The sequence below is a fragment of the Myxocyprinus asiaticus genome, chromosome 11, assembly GCF_019703515.2.
Source record: "Myxocyprinus asiaticus isolate MX2 ecotype Aquarium Trade chromosome 11, UBuf_Myxa_2, whole genome shotgun sequence".
Classification (NCBI taxonomy): domain Eukaryota; kingdom Metazoa; phylum Chordata; class Actinopteri; order Cypriniformes; family Catostomidae; genus Myxocyprinus; species Myxocyprinus asiaticus.
Genome location: NC_059354.1, coordinates 20,400,374 through 20,421,748, shown reverse-complemented (window position 1 = coordinate 20,421,748; position 21,375 = coordinate 20,400,374). Strand labels below are relative to the sequence as shown.

The 21,375-nt window shown below is 40.7% G+C and overlaps 1 protein-coding gene across 1 annotated transcript in view; it reads right to left on the bottom strand.

Moving 5' to 3' along the window:
- LOC127447860 (thrombospondin type-1 domain-containing protein 7B-like) overlaps positions 1-21,375 on the bottom strand; it is a 331,798-nt gene that overhangs the window by 238,535 nt on the left and 71,888 nt on the right. Inside the window, exon 3 of the mRNA XM_051710006.1 lies at positions 17,457-17,633. Within this exon, the coding sequence (XP_051565966.1) occupies positions 17,457-17,610 (154 nt within the window). The 5' untranslated portion in view covers positions 17,611-17,633. The remainder of the gene's footprint in view (positions 1-17,456; positions 17,634-21,375) is intronic.

Genomic DNA, 21,375 nt, shown 5'->3' with positions numbered 1-21,375 from the left:
CTGCTCTCTTGCTTTCAACCTCAACATCTCACATTAAATCTGGATGCACACAGTCTTGAATGCTACTATTAAAGGGATAGTTCAACCAAAGATGAAAATTAATTTACTCACCTTAATATTTTTTTTAGACAAAGTCAATGAATGGTGACTGAGGATATAATCTGTGTTCCACAAAAGAAATAAAGTCATAGAGGCTTGGAACAACATGATAGTGAGTAAATGAAAACATAATTTTCTTTTTTGAATTGACTATCCCTTTAATATCTCCAAAAGGCAAAGACAAACCATCTTACCTCCTTAAAAACAGCTCCAATTTAAGTAAGCTACAGTCCGCAAGCTTGCATGCTTGATGGCCAAAGAGACCAGACAGTTTAATGTATGTTGAAAACAATGTCTAGCTTTGGGAGTAATGTGAATAAATATGCTACAAATCACCTTGAGAGAAAAGATGGTGGTAATTGGTGTATGTCACTTACAATGATTTACACTATAGACATTATTCATTCTGTGCTCAGAGAGGAGGGTGAAGTAAACCTGGCCACAGAGAGAGACCCGTAGCATTATTCTGCCTGTTCAAATGCCAGTTCATTTCTCAAAGCAAAATAACAGAATGCCATTCTGTGCTGTACTTGGTATATGGTAAAGGGAAATATTCAAAATGTCAAATCTGTTACATCTTTCCAAAGCTAAATAATAATAATAATAATAATAAAAAAACACCTTTTGTAAATTTGTAATGAGATTTCCTTTGACCTCGTGAGCAAGAAAATGGAACAATCACAATCAAACGAATTTTCTAATGTATGTGCAACCTAGTTTTTCTTCATAGCCACCAACAGGTTTATAATGGATCTAAATATAGTTATAAAAAAATTTTAAACTTGTATACAATCCAGTAAATGTCTTGTTTGTGAAAAAAAAAAAAAAATGCTTTGATGTATGTGCACAGTTTTAATTTACACCTACTTAGTTATGACTATTGGATGAACATGTACATTTCTTTCAAAAAATCACGAAAAATCCAGAACAAATTTGAGCCCCCGTGTTTAAGATAAGCTTGTGGGAATGAGATGAGACATTTCCTAAGAATGCAAATTCAGACCTTAAGAAAATCAGTTAACATCCATGAGAAAGCTTATAACTGACATTTTCAAACCGGGGTCTGGGGACCCCCAGGGGTCTGCAAGAGGGTGCTAGGGGGTCCATGGAAAACTTCAAAGAAAAAGAAAGTGACATTATTTGAATAAATAATCACAACATTATTTTACAATATTGCTGTTTAATTTTAAAGCCATTAAATTAATAGCAATAATTTTATTCTACTGTCCGGGGCGCGAGGGGTTCTGTGGTGGCCTGTCTACCCAGGGGCCACAGTGTGTGAAGGGAAGGGTGGCCCGGCATCCTAGCCCATTGGGGTCTAACTCGTGCCAAGGATGCAGGGGAGTGGGTCTGGCAGTGCATCTAATTCGGCCAGTACCATCCACGCTCTGCTCCTTGACCTGCTAGGATGCCAGTGTGTGCAACACGGAGATAGAAGCCAGCTCCCTGAGGAGAGGCAATTTGCATTTTAAAGGCAGCAATGATGAGGCTTTATTCACATCAGGTGCGCCTCTTCATCTGCTGCCATGCAAGGCTTATCAAATTGTGTCTCTCCTCCCTCCTGGACAAAGGATGGACTTTAGAGGTGGGGCAACGATGATGAGAGAGGGGATTGGGTCATTCTGCCATCCCTCCCCTCTCTCCCAAAATGTTGTCCCTGTGGCATCTCCTCTCGTGCTCCTATCCGTTTCCTCTGAGTCCAGAGCAAGAGATGCACCCTCCTCAGCTGTCCACCCAGAAATGCTACTTCCTTCAAGTCAAGTCATTTTTATTTTTATAGTGCTTTTCACAACACAAATCGTTTCAAAGCAACTTTACAGAAAATCATGCATTAACAGAAAATGAAAACTGTAATATCTATAAAGTCTTTAGAGTCATCATTATGTAGATTGATTAAATATCATTGTAAATTGTGTATAATATAATGCCAATATTATTTATTTATGTGCAGTGCAGGTCATGGTTTAAAATGAGTAAACTAAGTAAGTGTTAAGGGCCAGTGTTTGAACAAAGATTTTGTATGAACTGTAAAATTAATGACTAATGTCTTTGAAGTTCAGCCTGGATTAACTGCAGAAGTTCACATTGATGCATTGTCCTTTGTTAGTTGGCCGATGAAGACTTTTGCTGGCAAATAATTGAAAGTCTATGTATTCCATCTTAAGAGTGTAGTCCATCATTAGACCAAGGTGATGCAGGCAGAGATCAGTGAGGTGCATTGCAGTTCAACCAGCTGGTATTCCGGTGAGGTCTATCCTAAGTCCAAGGTTCAGGCAGTGGCATATGAAGTATCCCATGGCTTATGGTTGGAGTTGGCAACAGTTCATCCCCTGAAGTCCATCATAATAGACTGAAGTGATGTCTGGCTGGCACTGGCTGCATTTAGTTGCCATTTCTAAAGACTTCCTTAACCCTTGAAGGACCTCTAAAATTTTAGATTTTAACACCAATTTACATCAAATGAACTTTAACTAGTCTACAACTTCATGACATCATCCACGGAGGTGATCTGAACCTGATGATGTAAAAACGGCTAATTTTATGTTTTTTAACCCTTCTGTATGTTTACAAATAATAACATCTGTGATTTTTGGGTCAAAAATGACCCGTATAGAGTTCAATAGATTTGCAGTAGATTTACAACACACTCATCTATAAATTATGAATATGAAAACTGGCATAGGTTAACCTACATGTTTTCACACTGAACACAGGCTTACATAAAAGCATTTTAATAGGAAAGAGCATCCCCTATATGTCAGTTGTGGTACTACTTGTTTACAGTAGATATACTGAAATCCTTCACTCTTCACTCAAGAGAAGCTTCACAGCTGCATTGAAAACCAGCATTATTTACCCCCGGGTCAGATTTGACCTGAACATAATAGATGTAGTTGGAAAGTTTGACATTACATCAATATAAACAAATATTATAAAATCCTAAAAACTTTTAACATTTTAATTTAGTCAATGTTGAGTATAACCCAAAAGCATTTTGACCAAACTTTTTCACAGTTTTTTTATCTTAAACTGGTCAAAAATGACCCGAACATAACAGGAGTGTTAAAAGGAAGTTATAAAAAAGCCCCTTTAATTTGACCCAGTTAATGTCTTGCAAAAGACTTGCAAGAAAGCTACAAAACTGTAGTACAATTCCAAAAAGTACACTACTACTCATAATTGCACGCACACACCCTTTTTGGTCAAAAAAAAAAAAAAAAAAAAGTCGAAAAAATGCAAATTAAAGTTTCTTTTGAGAGAAAAAAATCTGACTCAATGTTTTTTATTTGCATAAAAATATTTGACTTACTATACATAAAAAGACTGAAATATGCACTAGGACATTTGTAATAAGTAGGTTAATGAGTTATGATTAATTGTTGGTAGAAATTTGTAAACTCTGATGTTGAGTTTTAATTAAGAATGGCGGGTCAGTTTGACCTAGTGAGGCCTGCGATGGAACCTGATTGTCAGCACCAAACAAGGGTTAACCAGGCCCTATAGTTGGAGTGGGTGTGTAGGGGATACCTTTCCAGTCCAGCTCACCCTCTCGTTTGCACCCGGTCAGGAACAGAAAAATAAACACGGCTTAAACATGACAGCCTCAACCAACCACTGGATTAATGCATAGTAAGTGCCACTTACCCTTTTTGTGGTTGGTAGGCTGTCCCTGTGGATTCTCCATCCCACTACAGCTTTTTCATCTAACCTCACAATCATTTACTCACAATCATACCCGCATTCTCCACCACTGTGGTGGGGTGAGCAAGAGACAGATGCAATGTGTGTGGCGTCAACTGTGTCAAAGGGGAATAAAGTGTTCAGGGGAAAGTGTCCAAAAGAAATGGGGAATCTGGCATCCTCGCTGTAAGACGGGGGCTTTGTGAAGATTGGGGAGTGCCCATGGGATGGTCCAGGATGTGGGCGAGGTCCGATGGTCGCAGGCGCTCCCCTCCTAGGGTCCAGGGTGCGAGGGGTGGCGGCTTCTGTTGCGGCCTATCTTCCCAGGGGCCGCGGCGTGTATGGGGAAGAACGGCCCGGCATCTTAGCCCATTGGCCACAACGCATGCTGTCATCCCAGCCAACACATATAACTTGCGCCGGGGTTCCCGGGAGAGCAGGTACCCTCCCTGCTCTGCTCCTGGATGTGCGAGGACGTTAGCATGTGCACACAAGGAGATAGAAGCCAGCTCCCTGAGGAGAGGCGCGCTCCGTATTTTAAAGGCAGCGGTGATGTGGCTCTATTCAGATCAGGTGATCCTCATCATCCACTGCCAAACGAGGCTTATTAATTTGCACCTCTCCTCCCTCCTGCCCACTCCAGGTGTGAGCCTGGCTGAAGGATGGCCTTCAGAGGTGGGGCAACAATGACGAGAGGGAGGGGCGGGTCATTCTGCCACAGTTTGAAAAAACTGTGCTAATAAACAGTACATTGCCATGTGTTTAAATGCTTATTCCCACTGATGGAGAAATGCAACCCAACTGGAATTCTCTGGTTTTAAAGATAAGACTTCTCAATAGAGCAAACTAAAATGACTTTAAAAAACAAGAGATACTGTGATATTTGGGGACACAGTTGGATTTTAGGTATCATATCTTACATTTTTTATTATTACTTCTTTAGGTCCACTTTTATTGTAATCAGTTAGTTTTTCTTTACCATTTCCACCCTCTATCTGACACCTAAAATTAAAAAGCAATTTTTTTTGGTGCTGTGGCTTTAATAAAACATGCTGTTTCCATATGAAATGTTGAGATTTGTTAGTAGTTTCTTAACACTCAACACTCGATGTGTAAATGTTTTGTAGATGGTCATGTTTTGATGCATTTATCTCTGTGATGTCACAATGTTGCAGATGTTCAGAATGAGTCGCTTTTACAGCATAGTTTGAATGAAATTATCTGTTCAGTCTGGGGAAGAACTTTCTTAAAGTTAAAGTACGTTTTTTTTTTTTTTTTTTACTAAATCAAGCTTTTTGGTAACACTTAAAAACAAGGTTCCATTTTTTAACATTAGTTAACATCATTAGTTAACATGAACTAACAATGAACAATACTTTACAGCATTTATTACTCTTAGTTAATGTTAATTTTGACATATACTAATACATTTTTTATATCAAAAGTTGTATTTGTCAACATTAGTTTATGCACTATGAACTAACATGAACTAACAATGCATTTTTAGTAACTAACATGAACAGAGATTAATAAATGCTGTAAAAATGTTGTTAATTGTTCATGATACCTAATGCATTAACTAATGTTAACGAATGGAACCTTATTGTAAAGTGTTACCAGCTGTTTTATCTCAAGTGAATATATATATATATATATATATATATATATATATATATATATATATATATATATATTATTTTCTTGATATGACCCCTTTAAATTAAAGTCTCCTAAACTAAGGTATCCCACACTGACATGGTGCTTCACATCTGCTGTCTGTTGTCTACAAGAACATTCCTATCACTTTATGTTTCCAAATGATTTAAATATTGGTGGTGTATTGCATATTCTATTAAAATCACAAATTGGGATTTTGAAACACATCAAGTCTTCTGTCTAATCAGATTGTGGAACACATGACTACAGTAAACAAATCTTTCAGAGTGCATTGGAGAACTAACTCATCTGAAAGTGAATCAATCCACGAGGACTTAGGTAATGGGGCAACTGCTGACATATTTATCTTGTATCATACAGTATATAACAACTAATATGCTAGGAAAAAACAAAGAACAAAAGCAAAAGATCAATAAAGAGTAATTTAGCTTTTTCTTGCATTTTCATTTACACTGATCGCTTGGGTAAATAAATCACTGTAATACTGGTCTAATATTTCTGAAGTGTGATATGTAATGTGTCTACCTATACTGCTTGTGTAATGTTGTGTTCATGCACACTCTTAAAAATTGCTGTTAATTTACTTCAAAATAGCAACAGTATAATCCTGTTATTTTTATATGCAGTACATTACTGTTAATTTTGGTTGGTTAAATGACTTAGACCTAATATTACGGTATTTTACAGTATTGATTGCTCAAAGGAAAGAAAACAGTACTTTACAGTATTTTTTGCATTGCATTTTGGGAACACAAGACTACAGTGAGCCCACACGTGTTTAAGGGGTGATTTTTTTCCACCCATCTTCATCTTCTGAATTAATAGGTGAGTACCCTTTTGATTTGCTTTTTAGCATAGCCATAAAACATTACATTTATGTTCAACTCATATTGAGCTGTGATAATGATTTTGGTAGCCTACCTGCCATCAGATCCCAATATCAACTAAGTAAGCTCTTTGTAATGTTATATTTCTGTCTTTAAGCCCAAGATCTTTGTTTCTTTTACTAAAATTGTTTTCTTTAAGTGATTTGTTGTCAGATTGAATAATGCACTGGATTTGGGTTAATTTGTTAATTTGCATGTCAGATTTGAGATTGGAGTCTGAGCTGACACACAAAACAGTGCAGAAACACCTCACTTAAGCGGTCAGTGTGGTCAGATAACGTTAACAACTTTAACGTTCAGATCTGGGCTGCAAATCGCAAAAGTTTTGTAAGCTTAAATAGGTTGTAGAAACCATTGGTGACAATACTTTCTACAATCTACTAACGACGAAGTCGAAGTATACAACGCTTTTGGGAAACGCAGCTGTACAGCTGATAATGTTAAGTTTTATGCAGGGATGCATGATATTCCTTCTCTTTTAATCTGAAAACATTGGTGATACTGGAATTGTATCTAACTTTTTAAACACTTGTTTCAGTGGGAAGCCAACTGTAACTGTGACACCGAGTGCAGCTGGATTTCTGAAACGGATCTTCCATATTACAGGGTGAGATTCATAACGTAACTTCTTTTTATTCTGCGAAGTGCAGCCTAATTTTATTTAAATAATGTTCCATTGTTGTCTCTGTAGCGCGCTGAAATGACAGGCATCTTCGTTTGTGTTCTGATGATGATAGAAAATCAAACACATCTGACATGGCATTAAGGTGAGTAAATGATGATTGAATTTTTATATTTGGGTGATCTATTCCTTTAAGAAATCTCTCCTGACACTAATTATGAATAAACACGTTTGTTTTTCAGGCGTTTCATCGGGATAAATCCCGGGAGGCACCAAGGCTGGACGAGGCAAAGTCCTGTCAAAGCGTACGGGGAAAGTCGCCCAGTCTACTAAAGAAACTAATGAACTTTGAGTGGGACTTTATATAAGTCAGTGAACCCAGTCATTCACACACACACACTCACTCAAACTCACACAAACACTCACATACGAACACTATCTCACACACACACACTCAACACACACAAACTCACATAAACACTCTCTCTCTCTCTCTCACACACACACACACACAAACTCACACAAACACTCTCACACACACTCAACACACACAAACTCACACAAACACTCTCTCACACACACTCAACTCACACAAACACTCTCTCACACACACTCAACACACACAAACTCACACAAGCACTCTCTCACACACATACTCAGTACACACAAACTCACACAGACACTCTCTCCACACACACACACACACACACACACACAAACACTCTCTCACACACACACTCAATACACACAAACTCACACAAACACTCTCTCTCACACACACACACACACACACACACAAGCACTCTCTCACACACACACAAACACTCTCACACACACACACACACACTCAACACACACAAACTCACACAAACACTCTCTCACACACACACACACACACACACTCTCTCACACACACACTCAATACACACAAACTCACACAAACACTCTCTCACACACACACAAACACTCTCACACACACACTCAACACACACAAACTCACACAAACACTCTCACACACACACACACACACACACACACACACTCAACACACACAAACTCACACAAACACTCTCACACACACAAACAGTCTCACACACACACACTCAACACACACAAACTCACACAAACACTCTCTCTCTCACACACACACACACACACACACACTCAATACACACAAACTCACACAAACACTCACACACACTGTTTTAGTCATTCATTCAGCCACTTTCTCAGTTATTTACTGAGTGTTTGTGTCCAGAGTTCAGTGTTTGGACAGACAGAGATTTGTTTTTATTTGTTATAATATGTATTTATTATTTATATGGCTGAAATGTAAGTTTATTTACCCAAATCAGCTTTGGGCTTTGTTTTACCAATTGCCTTATAATTTTGTACAGATGTTTTGCAAGAATGGGGTTTTGCAAATAAAGAGAGACATTTGAAAAGACACTTTGAAGCTGTATTATTTATCTCAAAAGTTTAAGTCACTATTTCAAAGGCTACATTTATACACTATTAAAACATGGTATTTTTTTATTGCAAGACTAAGGAATAATTTATTAAATCACAAGGTTTAGAAAAAAAAGTAAACACATTGTAGTCCTTTTTGCTAGCAGTCCATTACTCAATAGCTTATACAATAGCATGTAGTGTATTTTTACTGTAGTTTACAGTAAAATCCTGCAAATATACCTCTTGTGAAAAAGTGCAAATAAACAGTAATTAACTGCTAATCCTTTTGTTAGTATTTTACTGTAAAGGTAGTAAAATAACAGCTTTATGCTGTATTTGCAAAAACAATAGCAAACTGTAAATTTCAGCTACAGCAAGATACTGTTAATTTTACAGTAACTTGCTGGCAACCCTGCTGCCAGTTCTTTACTGTTTTTTTACGGGAAATTTTTAACAGTGCAGTTAACACAAAATTGGTCATACTTGTCATTATATGGTTTGAAAGTAAATGGCATTGTATAATTATCATTGGCTGCAATAGCAGAACACTGTTACCTGCCCACTTCACAGTCAACATTCAATAATTAGCAAAGGGCAGGACTCTACTGTCTTGAAAATATCACAGGCTGTGATTGCTGTGACCGATATTCAGTAAAACAACACTCTTGCACGTGTGGTATTGCTTAAATACCTCCCATTATTTACCTCTTGTTAAAAGGCCATTCACACAGTTCAATGTTAAGCATCAATGTGAAATAATGCTCACATTTTCACCAGATTTCTAAGATTTTGGGATGAAAATCACAGGCAGAAACCCTGCAGTACTCAGCATATAGTCAAATCACTCTCATTCTCTCCCTCTTTAGGCAGTCACTGCTGAAAAAATGGATCACCCCATTACCCAAAGCCTTGGGTACCCCATTTCTCAGACAATGATGAAGGTCAAGCCCAAAACACACATCAGCCCTCCATAATGTGAAGAGTCACACTGTTCTGTGAACTCTGAGGAAATTACTCCACCAGTAAGAGTGAAATACTCATTTAACCTCAGGTCTGCCTAGGATTAAGTATGTTAGACCACGTATTACAATATGTATAAATCCATACAAGCAAATAAGAAGGCAATAACATGTCTTCCAGACATTAACATTTGCAATATCTTTAAAGAGATGCCGACTCACTCAAATTCTGCTACCAACCACATGACAAAAACCCCAATCTATTAAAGCCTGTACCCCCACAGACTCTAACCATAGCTACACCCTAATAATCCAAGTACTGCTAAATGGAACTGAGTTGATTTTATGATCATATAATTAATAATTCATAGCAGATATCTCTCATTCTGTAAGGCCTTGCTAATGGTCCAACCGAAAGATAATCCCATCCATTAAATTTTTATGTTGATTTAAAAGGTCATAGATGAATCATAGATGCCTGAATGATGCGTAATGTGGGTTTAACTTGCTAGTCAATAAACAGATTTTTTTTGTGATGTTATTTCTCGTTTTTCAGAGCAATGGTAGAGATGTCACAGTCTCATTCCTGATGATCTGATAAGATTAATTTATTTTCATGTGTAGCTCATCAAGCTCTTTATAATTTGAGCAATACTATCATCAGAATGAGGAGAACCACATGAAAACATTGATCACAAAGCCAATGAGGCTTTTGTGTATGAAAAAAAGGTTGAAAGCCCACTCGCTGGAACAGAGAAAACTTCTGAAGCAGTGAGGTTAAATTGACACACTGCTGATTTGAAAGAGACTTAGAGTTTGTTACTCTGTGGGTTATTTGCATCAGTCTACAAGTCTGGTTCCTAGAGGCAACTCTAAGGCACCAATCAGGCTCAAACTGAATCACTTGTGGGTATTTTAAATCATTAACAGAATGCAAATATCGCTCTTTGTGTTTCATTTATGAAACATTTTGAACTCAACACTAACAGCTACAAAAGGTTGCTCACTGTCATGCCTCCCATGGACTCTCCACCTCCCTCAGTGTTCAGCTCCTCTTCATCCAATTTCTAATTCGCCACACCTGTACTCAATCTGCTCACTCATCACGGACCGAATAAATAAGTCACTGTAAAACAGTTCAATGGAAAAGCGGAGGCGAGAACCAGCTTAACAATATAAATAATATTTTAATAATAAACTTAAACAAAAAGACAAACACAAACACATGCCGGGCAGCTGCCCATAACTCGCCTTTATCCCTCTCGAGGGCTTGATTAGCCTGATTAGGGGCCAGGTGTGCAGCATCACGACTTTTCTGACAAAAGACTTGACCAACAATGGAACCAGCGAGACCAGATTCACCCAGAGCGGATGGAATCCTTGAAGCCTTGGTACAGCAACTTCGGCGATCCCTCACTTTGAAGTTACTCCCGCAACCAGTCCACCACAACCCAGTCCATCAATGCCTTCAGCCCCTTCAGTGGACTCCTTACTGAGCTCACCAGCACCCCGTCACCAACCAGCCACCATTCAGGGCCAGTAGTCAATCCAGCATCATATTCCGGGTCTGCAGAGGATTGTAATGTGTTCCTCCTCCAATGTTCTCTTGCCATGGAGATGCAGCCGCATCGTTTCTCCACTGACTGCTCGAAAATCGCTTTCTCGAATGTTCTCACATCCAGCTGGGAGTGCGCATGCGGGAGAACAGCTACATCATCTGCGTCAAGGTCGTCGCTCCATCACTGACTATGCAATAACCTTCCACAACCTCGCCTCAGCCAGCGGGTGGAACTAAGCGGCGCTCCTCGTTGCTTATCACCAGGGGCTTTCAGCTGCGCTCCAGAGGCAACTTGCCTCCTATGACGATGTGATGGGGCTTGAGTGCTTCATCCAGCTCTCCAGCCGGGTGGATCATCGGCTACAGTCTTGTGGATGCGCTACTTCACCTATGCCACCAGCAGAGCGAAATAAAGCTACTCCTTACACCACAGACCCCAGCGACGAACCCCGCAGAGGGCCTTTGCTGCATCCAGCACCAGCTTTGCCTTTATTGTGGGGCCTCCGGCCACCTGTTGAATGACTGCCCCGTTCATCCTCCACAAGTGATGGTGAGTTCTGTCCAGTTTAAACTGGTGATTCATTCTCCGTTGAGTACGACGTTCACCATCTCTGCCAATTCTGTGTCTGTCACTGTAGAAGCCTGATCGGGCACCGCTGGCAACTTCATCTCCTCGACACTCTGCCAACGAATCAGTCTCACCACATTCCCCTGCTCCTCGGTGCTCCCCATCCACTCCGTAGTGGGGCAACCCCTAGGAAAAGGAGTTATCACCCATCGAAGAGGTCCAATGATGCTGAAGGTGGGCGCTTGTCATTCTGAACACATATCCCTTTTGGTGCTGTAGGGCTCCACATCTAACAAAGTTCTAGGCAGACCGTAGCTGTTTCAACATTCCCCCATCGTGTCTTGGGCCTCCGGAGAAGTCCTATCCTAGGGTTCACAGTGCTTCCAGGAATGTCTAACTCTACCTTGTCGACAGACTCCTCCACCTGCCACAATCTCTTCCCTGGTAAACATCAATGCTACAACTGTAGAATGTCCCAACCTTAATCAGTCTGTCTCCATCCCACCTGAGTACATCAAATTCTTGGTCGTCTTCAGTGCGACCAACGCCGCCTAACACACACCTCATCGTCCATGGGATTGTGCTATAGACCTGCTTCCTGGGGCTCCATTTCCACGAGTTTATCCCCTCTTGCTGCCAGAACAGTGTGCGATGGAGTAATACATCGAGGAGGCCCTTGAGCAAGGATATATTCGCTCTTCCACTTCACCCTGTGCATCTAGTTTCTTCTTCGTCGCAAAGAAGGATGGAGGCCTGAGACCTGGTATAGATTACCGTGCCCTCAACCAAGTGACTGTTAAGTTCCGGTACCCTCCTCCCCTGGTTCCATCTGCCCTGGAGCCAACATCTACACTAAACTGGATCTTCGCAGTGCATATAATCTGATCTGTATCCGTGAGGGAGACGAATGGAAGACTGCATTTCTGACCCCCTACTGGCCACTACTAACATTTGGTTATACCGTACGGATTGGCCAATGCCCCTTACATCTTCCAGGGGTTTGTGAATGAGATCTTCCGTGATTACCTGCATCAATTTCTCATCATCTACATCAATGACATCCTCATTTACTCTAAATCAACCGGTGAGCACATACTGCATGTACAGCTAGCCCTCAAACATCTCCAAGAGCATCACCTTTACCTGAAAGTGGAAAAGTGTGCCTTCCACCTTCCCTCAGTTCAGTTCTTAGGTTACTGCATTGGATCGGAGGGGGTTCGGATGGACCAGGGGAAGGTCGAAGTGGTACAGTCCTGGCCCACACCAACTACGATAAAGGAACTCCAGTGCTTTCTTGGATTCACCAACTTTTACCACCAGTTCATCAGGAACTTCAGCTCCATCGCTGCTCCATTAACCACCCTTCTGTGCAAGAAGCCAAAGAAATTACCCTGGCCACATGAAGCCACCCATGCCTTCCAAACCCTCAAACTGGCCTTCACCTCCGCTCCCATACTGCGTCATCCAAACCCAGAGCTCCCTGTTGTTGTGGAAGACGATGCCTCCACCACCAGCGTCAGAGCGGTGTTATCCCAACACCAGGGCCAGCCTCCCAAGCTCCATCCTTCAGCCTTCTTCTCCCACAAGTTATCACCTGCAGAACGAAACTATGGCATTGGCAACCGAGAGCTTCTTGCCATGAAGTTGGCACTGGAAGAGTGGCACCATTGGTTGGAGGGTTCCAAGCACACTTTCCAAGTGGTCACAGACCATCATAACCTGGAATATCTCCGGGAGGGGAAAAGGTTGAACCCTCGTCAGGCAAAATGGGCACTGTTCTTCACCCACTTCTGCTTCTCTGTAAACTACCGCCCCTGGTGCAGAAATGTCAAAGCCGATGCTCTATCACGCCTACACTCTCCAGAACCTGATTCCACCACTCCAGATCCCATCCTGCCTCCTTCCATCTTCGCAAGTCCCATCCGGTGGGCCCTAACTGAGGAGATCGTCCAAGCCTCCGAGACTGATCCTCCTCCAGCCAAATGTCCACCCAACCACACTTATGTACCTGCTGCGCTCCGCCCTTCCCTTCTTGAGGCTGCTCACTACTCTCTAGGATCTGGCCATCCTGGCAAAACACAGACCCTCTCACTCCTCCACAACCGTTACTGGTGGCCCCAGATGTCCAGAGATGTCCGGCAGTTAGTACAAGCCTGCTCCGAGTGTGCTATCTCCAAGACTCCCTGACATCTTCCAGCCAGAAAGCTTCTTCCCCTGCCCCTTCCTCAAAGACCCTGGTCCCACCTAGGAGTGGACTTCATCACCGACCTGCCTTCCTCTGAGGGGTTCACCTGTGTCCTCGTGGTAGTAGACCTTTTTTCCAAGGCTTGCCGTTTGGTGCCACTGAAGGGCTTACCAACTGCCTTCGAAAATGCCGAGGCCCTTTTCCATCAAGTGTTCAGGAACTTCGGACTCCCCCAGGACATAGTGTCAGACTGAGGACCCCAGTTCATCTCAAAGGTATGGAGGGCTTTCTTTTCACTTCTGGGTGTGTTGGTTAGTCTCTCTTCTTGTTACCATCCACAGACGAATGGGCAGACAGAACAAAAATCCAGGAGATCAGCCGCTTCCTCCGGACCTACTGCCATCAGCACCAGAATCACTGGAGCCGCTATCTCCCCTGAGCTGAGTATGCACAGGACTCTCTCCGCCAGCAGGTCGCTGGCCTCACTCCATTCCATTGCATACTCGGCTTCCAACCTCCATTATTCCCCTGGTCAGGAGAACCTTCTGAAGTCCTAGCGGTAGACCATTGGTTCCAGACAAGTGAGAGGGTCTGGAATGTGGCACATGTCCACCTGCAGCAGGCTATAAGAAGGCAGAAGAGCCAGGCCGACGTCCGCTGCTCAGATCCGCCACCCTACCAGCCCGGACAGAAGTTCTGGCTTTCAACTAGGGACAACAGACTTCGCCTCCCTTGTGAAAAGCGAAGTCCTCGTTTTATTGGTCCTTTTTTTATTTTAGAACAAGTTAACCCTGTCACACATCGTCTCCAGTTACCACCACACTATAGAATTGCACCTACCTTTCATGTGTCACTAATAAAACCTTACCATCCTCCACTGTCTACGTCTCACACAGAGCCTGATGGAGGTGATGAAGCCCTTCTGCCACTCCTGGAGGATGATCCGGTGTATTCCATACAGGGAATCCTGGACTCCTGGCGCCGGAGGGGTAGTCTAGAGTACCTGGTCGACTGGGAGGGGTATGACCCGAAGAAAGGTCGTAGGTGGCTCGAGATGATATTCTGGACCCCTCACTGCTTTCCATCTGGCACGCAGATCACCCAGACTGCCCAGCTCCGTATGGATGAGGGTGTCCACGGCATCGGGGGCATCGGTCCTCGGGAGTGGCCCGTGGGGGGGGGTGTGTGGGGGGTTACTGCCTCCCTCGGCCTCTCCACCTCCCTCAGTGTTCCGCTCCTCTTCACCCAATTTCTAATTCGCCACACCTGCACTCAATCTGCTCACTCATCATGGACCGCATAAATAAGTCACCTTCACCTCATTTCTTTGTCAAGTCTCACAAAGGACTCTAGTTTGACCGTGCTGCTCTCACGCTGTGTTTATTTATCTTGTCTGTATTTAATCTGTAGATCTTCATCGTCATCTGTTTATTGTTAACCCTGCATCTTTGCCTGATAACTCTTCTTCAGTTCTGTGAACAGTTAACCTTGTGATTCCTTCATCAGTCTGTGAAGCTTACTAACCTGTGTGACATCATCAGTGTTTTGATCTCACTGTGATTACCCTGTAAATCCTGTGAATCTCAGTAAATGCTCTCGTACCTGGTTTCACTAACTACAACTTGTGTGGCTTGAACTCCTGACACTCACATTGTGGGTCAATTTCTTATTTGAAATCAATCATTCCAGGCAGGGAAAAATCAGACCTGTTCGGTCAGATCCAGAGAGATTAGGAGTCAAAATCAGATTATCTTGTATTTGAAACTGAGCTCAACATGTAGAAAATCCTGTCTTACTTCACAATGCCTTGGCAAAGCCCATAAATCTAGAGTTAGTCATAGCAGTAGGTAATTACTCCAGCTTAGAGGACTAGGAATAGATTACTATATGCATCATATATGTGAATACATTCTCAGCAGTAGGGCCTGTCACTGTTCAGCAAGAGATGGATAATCTTTCTCAGAGCAAATATTATGCTAACAGATCCACATGCACATATGATCACTTGATCAATCTCTGCCGAATTTTCACTCCAGTTGTAAGGTGTGAGATGTGTCAGTATTGTGATGTTTAGAGCTTTGTGAATGAAGGATGCTCAGTGGAGGAAAAGAAAAAGTACGAATGAAAAATGGCCTTCAATAAAGACTAAAAACTAAAATCAACAAAAATCAAAGCAACATAATTAAGTGCAAACACAAGACACACAAATTCACTAAACAAGTGTACCATTTTTGTGCTATGTATTTTAGGGTCAAATCCTGTATCCTATAGACTTTATTCACAGTAGTGCCATCTTTAATTTTTAATGGGAATGACAACGAGGCTGTGAGGGTTAGACTAACAGTCTCTTCAATGGCACACATGGTATAACTCATGTTGTCTGGAGTTCTTTGTATGCTGAGTGTTCTTGAAAACATATTTTTTCAATGTTTTGTCAGTGGTATGATCCAAAAACACTTTAAACTGCAGTACAGTCCATTGAAGAGACTATATACTGGATCTATCCTCACAGCTTCATTGTCATTCCCATTCAAAATCAAAGATGTCACAAGTGTGAATAAGGTCTATTCATTAATCACCCATAACCCAATTTAACTAGGTGCTAAATGTGCTGAAATAGTACTGAGAATTTAAATTAACACATGGTCATTCTTTTCAGCTGCAGCACACATACTTTCAATGCAAATGATGTTTCTAAAAACTTTATTTCTATGTTTCTGAAACTTTACACTAAATGTGTTGCAATAGCGCGGCACCATGAGTATTTAATTTAAAACATTGTCACTCTTTTCAGCACAAGCACACCTAACCTATGCAAATAAATAATCTATTAAGAAACTTTACACTAAATTATCTGAAATAGTGTATTGACATTTAAGGTGCACTCAGTAACTTTTAATTTGTGTCATCTTGTACTTGCACTGTCACCTATGCATCATTCAAAATCAGTTGTTTTCAGTAACATATGCCATTGTAGAAATTCACTATGCACAGCCAACCATGATTCAATCCGTGAGTCAAAGTGTCCAATAACAGGCCAGTTACTGAGATTTAGTAGAGTTGTAGTATTTGGCTGGTCATGTGATCCAAACACGGCAGCCTCCATGAGGAGACCTCTCTATGAAAAATAAAACAGCTTTTTATAAGGCTTCTGATATGACTAGACTAGAGTCTTCATCTTATGTGAGTGGTAATTAATTTAACCATATGTTTTAAAATTAAATTCATTTCTTTACGAGTAAAACTTTTTTAATCAGTAAAAATTACTGAGAGCACCTTTAAGTCATTGTTATACTTTCAGCGCAAACACACCTTTCTATGAAAACTAGGTTTATAAACAATGTAAATAAATAACAGCATCTGTTTTGAAACGTTATGCAAGTTTCCAGTTTTGGATTTTTTGGACATTTTTATTGAAATTGAAAGTCATAGAGCAGACTTGATCCTGTGTCTCCTATGCAAGTACCACAGTTTGACATGTCAGGTGCACATGCTGTAACCCCTAGGCCAAGCCCATGACAGCAAAGTGATAATAAAGCATTAGAAAGTTGAAAGCAGCATGATGGAACGTTGAAATGGCACAGAGGAATTTGTCACGCTAGTTCCTGATAAACACTGCATAACTTGGGTATAAAGGAAGATAAAATGCTGAATGGATGCATGCTGTGTCAAGTTAACACAAGGGAGAAACATCAAAGCCAAGCCACTTAAAAGAGATCTATCACAGAAATGTGTATCTCCATTTGATGATAAACACAGAATGCTTACCCGTTTTCCATGTAAAATGTCCGTCCTTTGGAAATTCCAGGTCTGACTGCACTTGCATTGCAATGAGAGACACAGAGAGGAGTAGGTAGTTCCCAAAACGCCATGACCAGCCCATTACCCGAGAGACATCTTTTAGAATCATAGCCAAGCCCATTGACGTCCTGTCCGCTTTTAGTCCTGCAAGAAAAACGAAGCAAATTGTGGTGATCATACTGTGTTACCTGTTAGGAGGTGAATACACCAGCCAAGCATGATAAACAATTCTAGGGAATCATTATATTAATCAAAGCATAAGTTTAACTATAGTCATTTCAAGAAATTGACCACATCTGCTATTCACTATCATTGAATCATCAGGATCAAAAACTTTAAAAAGGTCTTAAAAACATCATTAATTGCATGTTATTGAAATGGCATGCATTGACACAGTAACTATCATGGTGAACACAGGCAGAGCTGCAGGTCATTCAGCTCTGAAATAATTGAGGGTATTAACACCTTTTTATTGCAACACATTTAATTCTGTCCCCTGTCGCTGTAATTCATATCCTTGGGATGAAGGATTAGGTTTGGAATCACTGGCTTTCCAAGCATGTGTAACCTGTAGGTACGGTGTGAGCAGGAATTTTAATTTACAACTGATTTAAAATGAACTTTTGGAGATAGAAGTTATGCTGACTTGAGAATGCTATTTTATTTTTAAATAAATTTTAAAGCAGCTACTCTTGAACTATGAACATAAAGTCTTTTGCAGTGTGCCTGGTCTGTTTCATATCACACACTGACTGAAAGAAATCTACCCACCATTCAAATGGCAAAAAATGCAATTGACTAGATCCAAGTTATGCCTCTCACATGTAATAAACTATTTCATTGACAACTGAAATGGGAAAGTAACTCATTTAAACAGCTCTGCAGCACAAACCAAGGTTATTCATTCATTCCAGTCCCACAGCGAGACGGAAGAAATAGGGGCCTCTATATTTTATAGCATCATTGTTTCATTGATGGGACACAGCTCTGCATGGACCAGTGTATTACAGTATTATCTGAATTAAAATTTTGATTGATTCTCCTCTTATGGAGATAGCACACAATACATTACCTGCACACGATCTGTTAGAGACGGCTAGGCAGAATCGGTGTATTGATGGATGAATTGCTATCAGACCAAAAATATGTGTTTGGAATGTGGAATTATTTTGATATGATTTCTCAGGGAAAGCCTACAGCTCCCAATTGGTTTTTGGTTGATTTCATTTGGGAAAATTAGATTTTTATTTCATTGCTTCAGCAGTGTTGCAATGGCAGAAAATCTGATTTGAGAGGAATATGGCAAGAGGCCTTGACAGTATGAAAAAGATCTCTTATCTTTTAATGGCAATCACAAGTAAATGTCTTGATAGAATTAGATATTTTCAAAAGTGTACACAGTTTCCTTTTTAAAGAGCCTACAGCTGGTTGCTTTGGACTTTAGGCATTGGTTCATTCAATGTTTCGGTTTAAGTGTATAAATGAGAGATGTTGACCTATAGCTCAGCTCTCATCCGAAATCTACACTCAACAACTGGCTTTTAAAATCTGCCAAGCAGCAACTGATAGCTACTATTAAATTAGATAAGCTGTACTTGAGCAAAACACTGCCATAGGCAGTGATTGTTGTGATTTGATTTCAACTGCTGGATGTTGGTGCAGCTATCATTATGAGGACTCTCCATAGCCATAATGATTTTTATACTGTACAAACTATAGATTATATCCCCTAACCCTAAACCTACCCCTAAACCTAACCCTCACAGAAAACTTTCTGCATTTGTAAACCACCCAAACAGTGGTATAAATATTGTGTAGGTATCCACACCACACACCTACATGCTGGAAAATATAAAAATAAGCATAAATGAAAAAACAAAGACAACATGGGAAACACACAAAATTTGTAAATTTGTAAATTTCAACATTTACAGTGTGGATTTAGCCTACAAAAGGTTACATACAGTTGAGCAAACATTCGTTGCCTGAAAGTGAAAAAACCTTGGCGTGATGGATGTAGCCTTTTTCTTGTGACCTGTCAGCCGTAGGGAGGATGTGAATACTGATGCTGATGTTCCTGTATGTGCCTGTCACCAGCCGTACTAACCATAGCTATCCTGGAAATATTGTGCGTCAAAGTCCTGTGAATCTTTTTTAGAGTAACTAGGTCAAACAAAGCTTGTGGGCTCAGACTGGAACACACTATAAAGTTTTAAGATCCTGAGAGAGTTTCTCAGCTTCAGGAGTTTTCCTCAAGAAGCACACAGGTTCCATCTTTAAACATGGCGTTGTCTGTTTGAAATGTGGAATAATTATTATCCCAAACATTCACTTGAGGAAACATGCATCATAGCTGTATTGATCTGGGCCTGGTTATTAATATTTGATGACAACCACCACAACAGTCCCTGAAGCAGTGGCTCTGTTTACACCTGGTGTTAACATTTGTTTTGAACGATCTGTTTAGAACAGTACGACTCTAAAGATACAGTAGGTGCAAACGGGATCTAAAATGTTTTGAGATTTGACCACTTCATCCACATTCTGAGGTTGTTGAAAACACTTTTGAAAACCCTTTTGACCACATTGTGCTTGTAGTGTAAACACTAATACATTCAAACAACAGTGAAGCACCGCCCACCCTGTCAATCAACCACTGACATAAAACAAGAGTTTTAAACTTGCGTCTTAAAAAGGAAATAACCATCCAATCTGACTATTTGAAAAAGTGCATACACATAGACCAATCAGCCACAACATTAAAACCACCTGCCTAAAATTGTGAAGTTCCCCCTTGTGCCGACAAAACAGCACCAACCCGCATCTAATCTAAGATTATATTCTTCTCACCACAATTGTACAGAGTGGTTATCTGAGTTACCACAGACTTTGTCAGTTTGAACCAGTCTGGGCATTCTCTGTTGACCTCTCTCTTCAACAAGACATTTCCATCCACAGAACTGCCGCTCACTGGATGTTTTTTTGTTTTTGGCACCATTCGGAGTAAATTCTAGAGACTGTTGTGTGTGAAAATCCCAGGAGATCAGCAGTTACAAAAATACTCAAACCAGCCTGTCTGGCACCAACAATCATCCATGCGATTATCTAATCAGCCAATCATGTGCCAGCAATGCGTTGCATAAAATCATGCAGATACGGGTCAGGAGCTTCAGTTAATGTTCGCATCAACCATCAGAATGGGGGAAAAAATTGATCTCAGTGATTTGGCTATGATTGTTGGTGCCAGATGGGCTGGTTTGATATTTCTGTAACTACTGATCTCCTGGGATTTTCATGCACAACAGTCTCTAAAATGTACAAAAAACATTCAGTGAGCGGCAGTTCTGTGGACAGAAATGCCTTGTTGATGAGAGAGGTCAACAGAGAATGGCCAGACAAAGTCTACGGTAACTCAGATAACCACTTTGTACAACTGCGATGAGAAGAATAGCATCTCAGAATGTGGTTGGCGCTGTTTTGGCGCCTCGAGGGGGACCTACACAATATTAGGCAGGTGGTTTTAATGTTGTGTCTGATTGGTGTACATGCACAAGACTTTACACAACTTCTTCTGTGCATCTGATTTTCACATGCAATACTGTAGTTATGTTTCAATTCAAGTTGTGAATTTATGTAAAAAACTTGCAGATAAAACAGCATTTCCTTCTATTGTGTTCTAGAGAACAAAATCATCACTTCTTGGGTAATTGGCAAAAAATATGAAAATGGAAGTTGAAGTGCCTGAGGCTCTTTTACTAAGCATTATATAGAAATATAGTCTATAAATTTGTTTCCATTGTAGTTTATGTCTTCTTACTCAGTTAATGCTGGTACTCCAGTAAAATAACTAAGCATTCTGCTTGAAGTGTCACATTTGTGCTTGGAT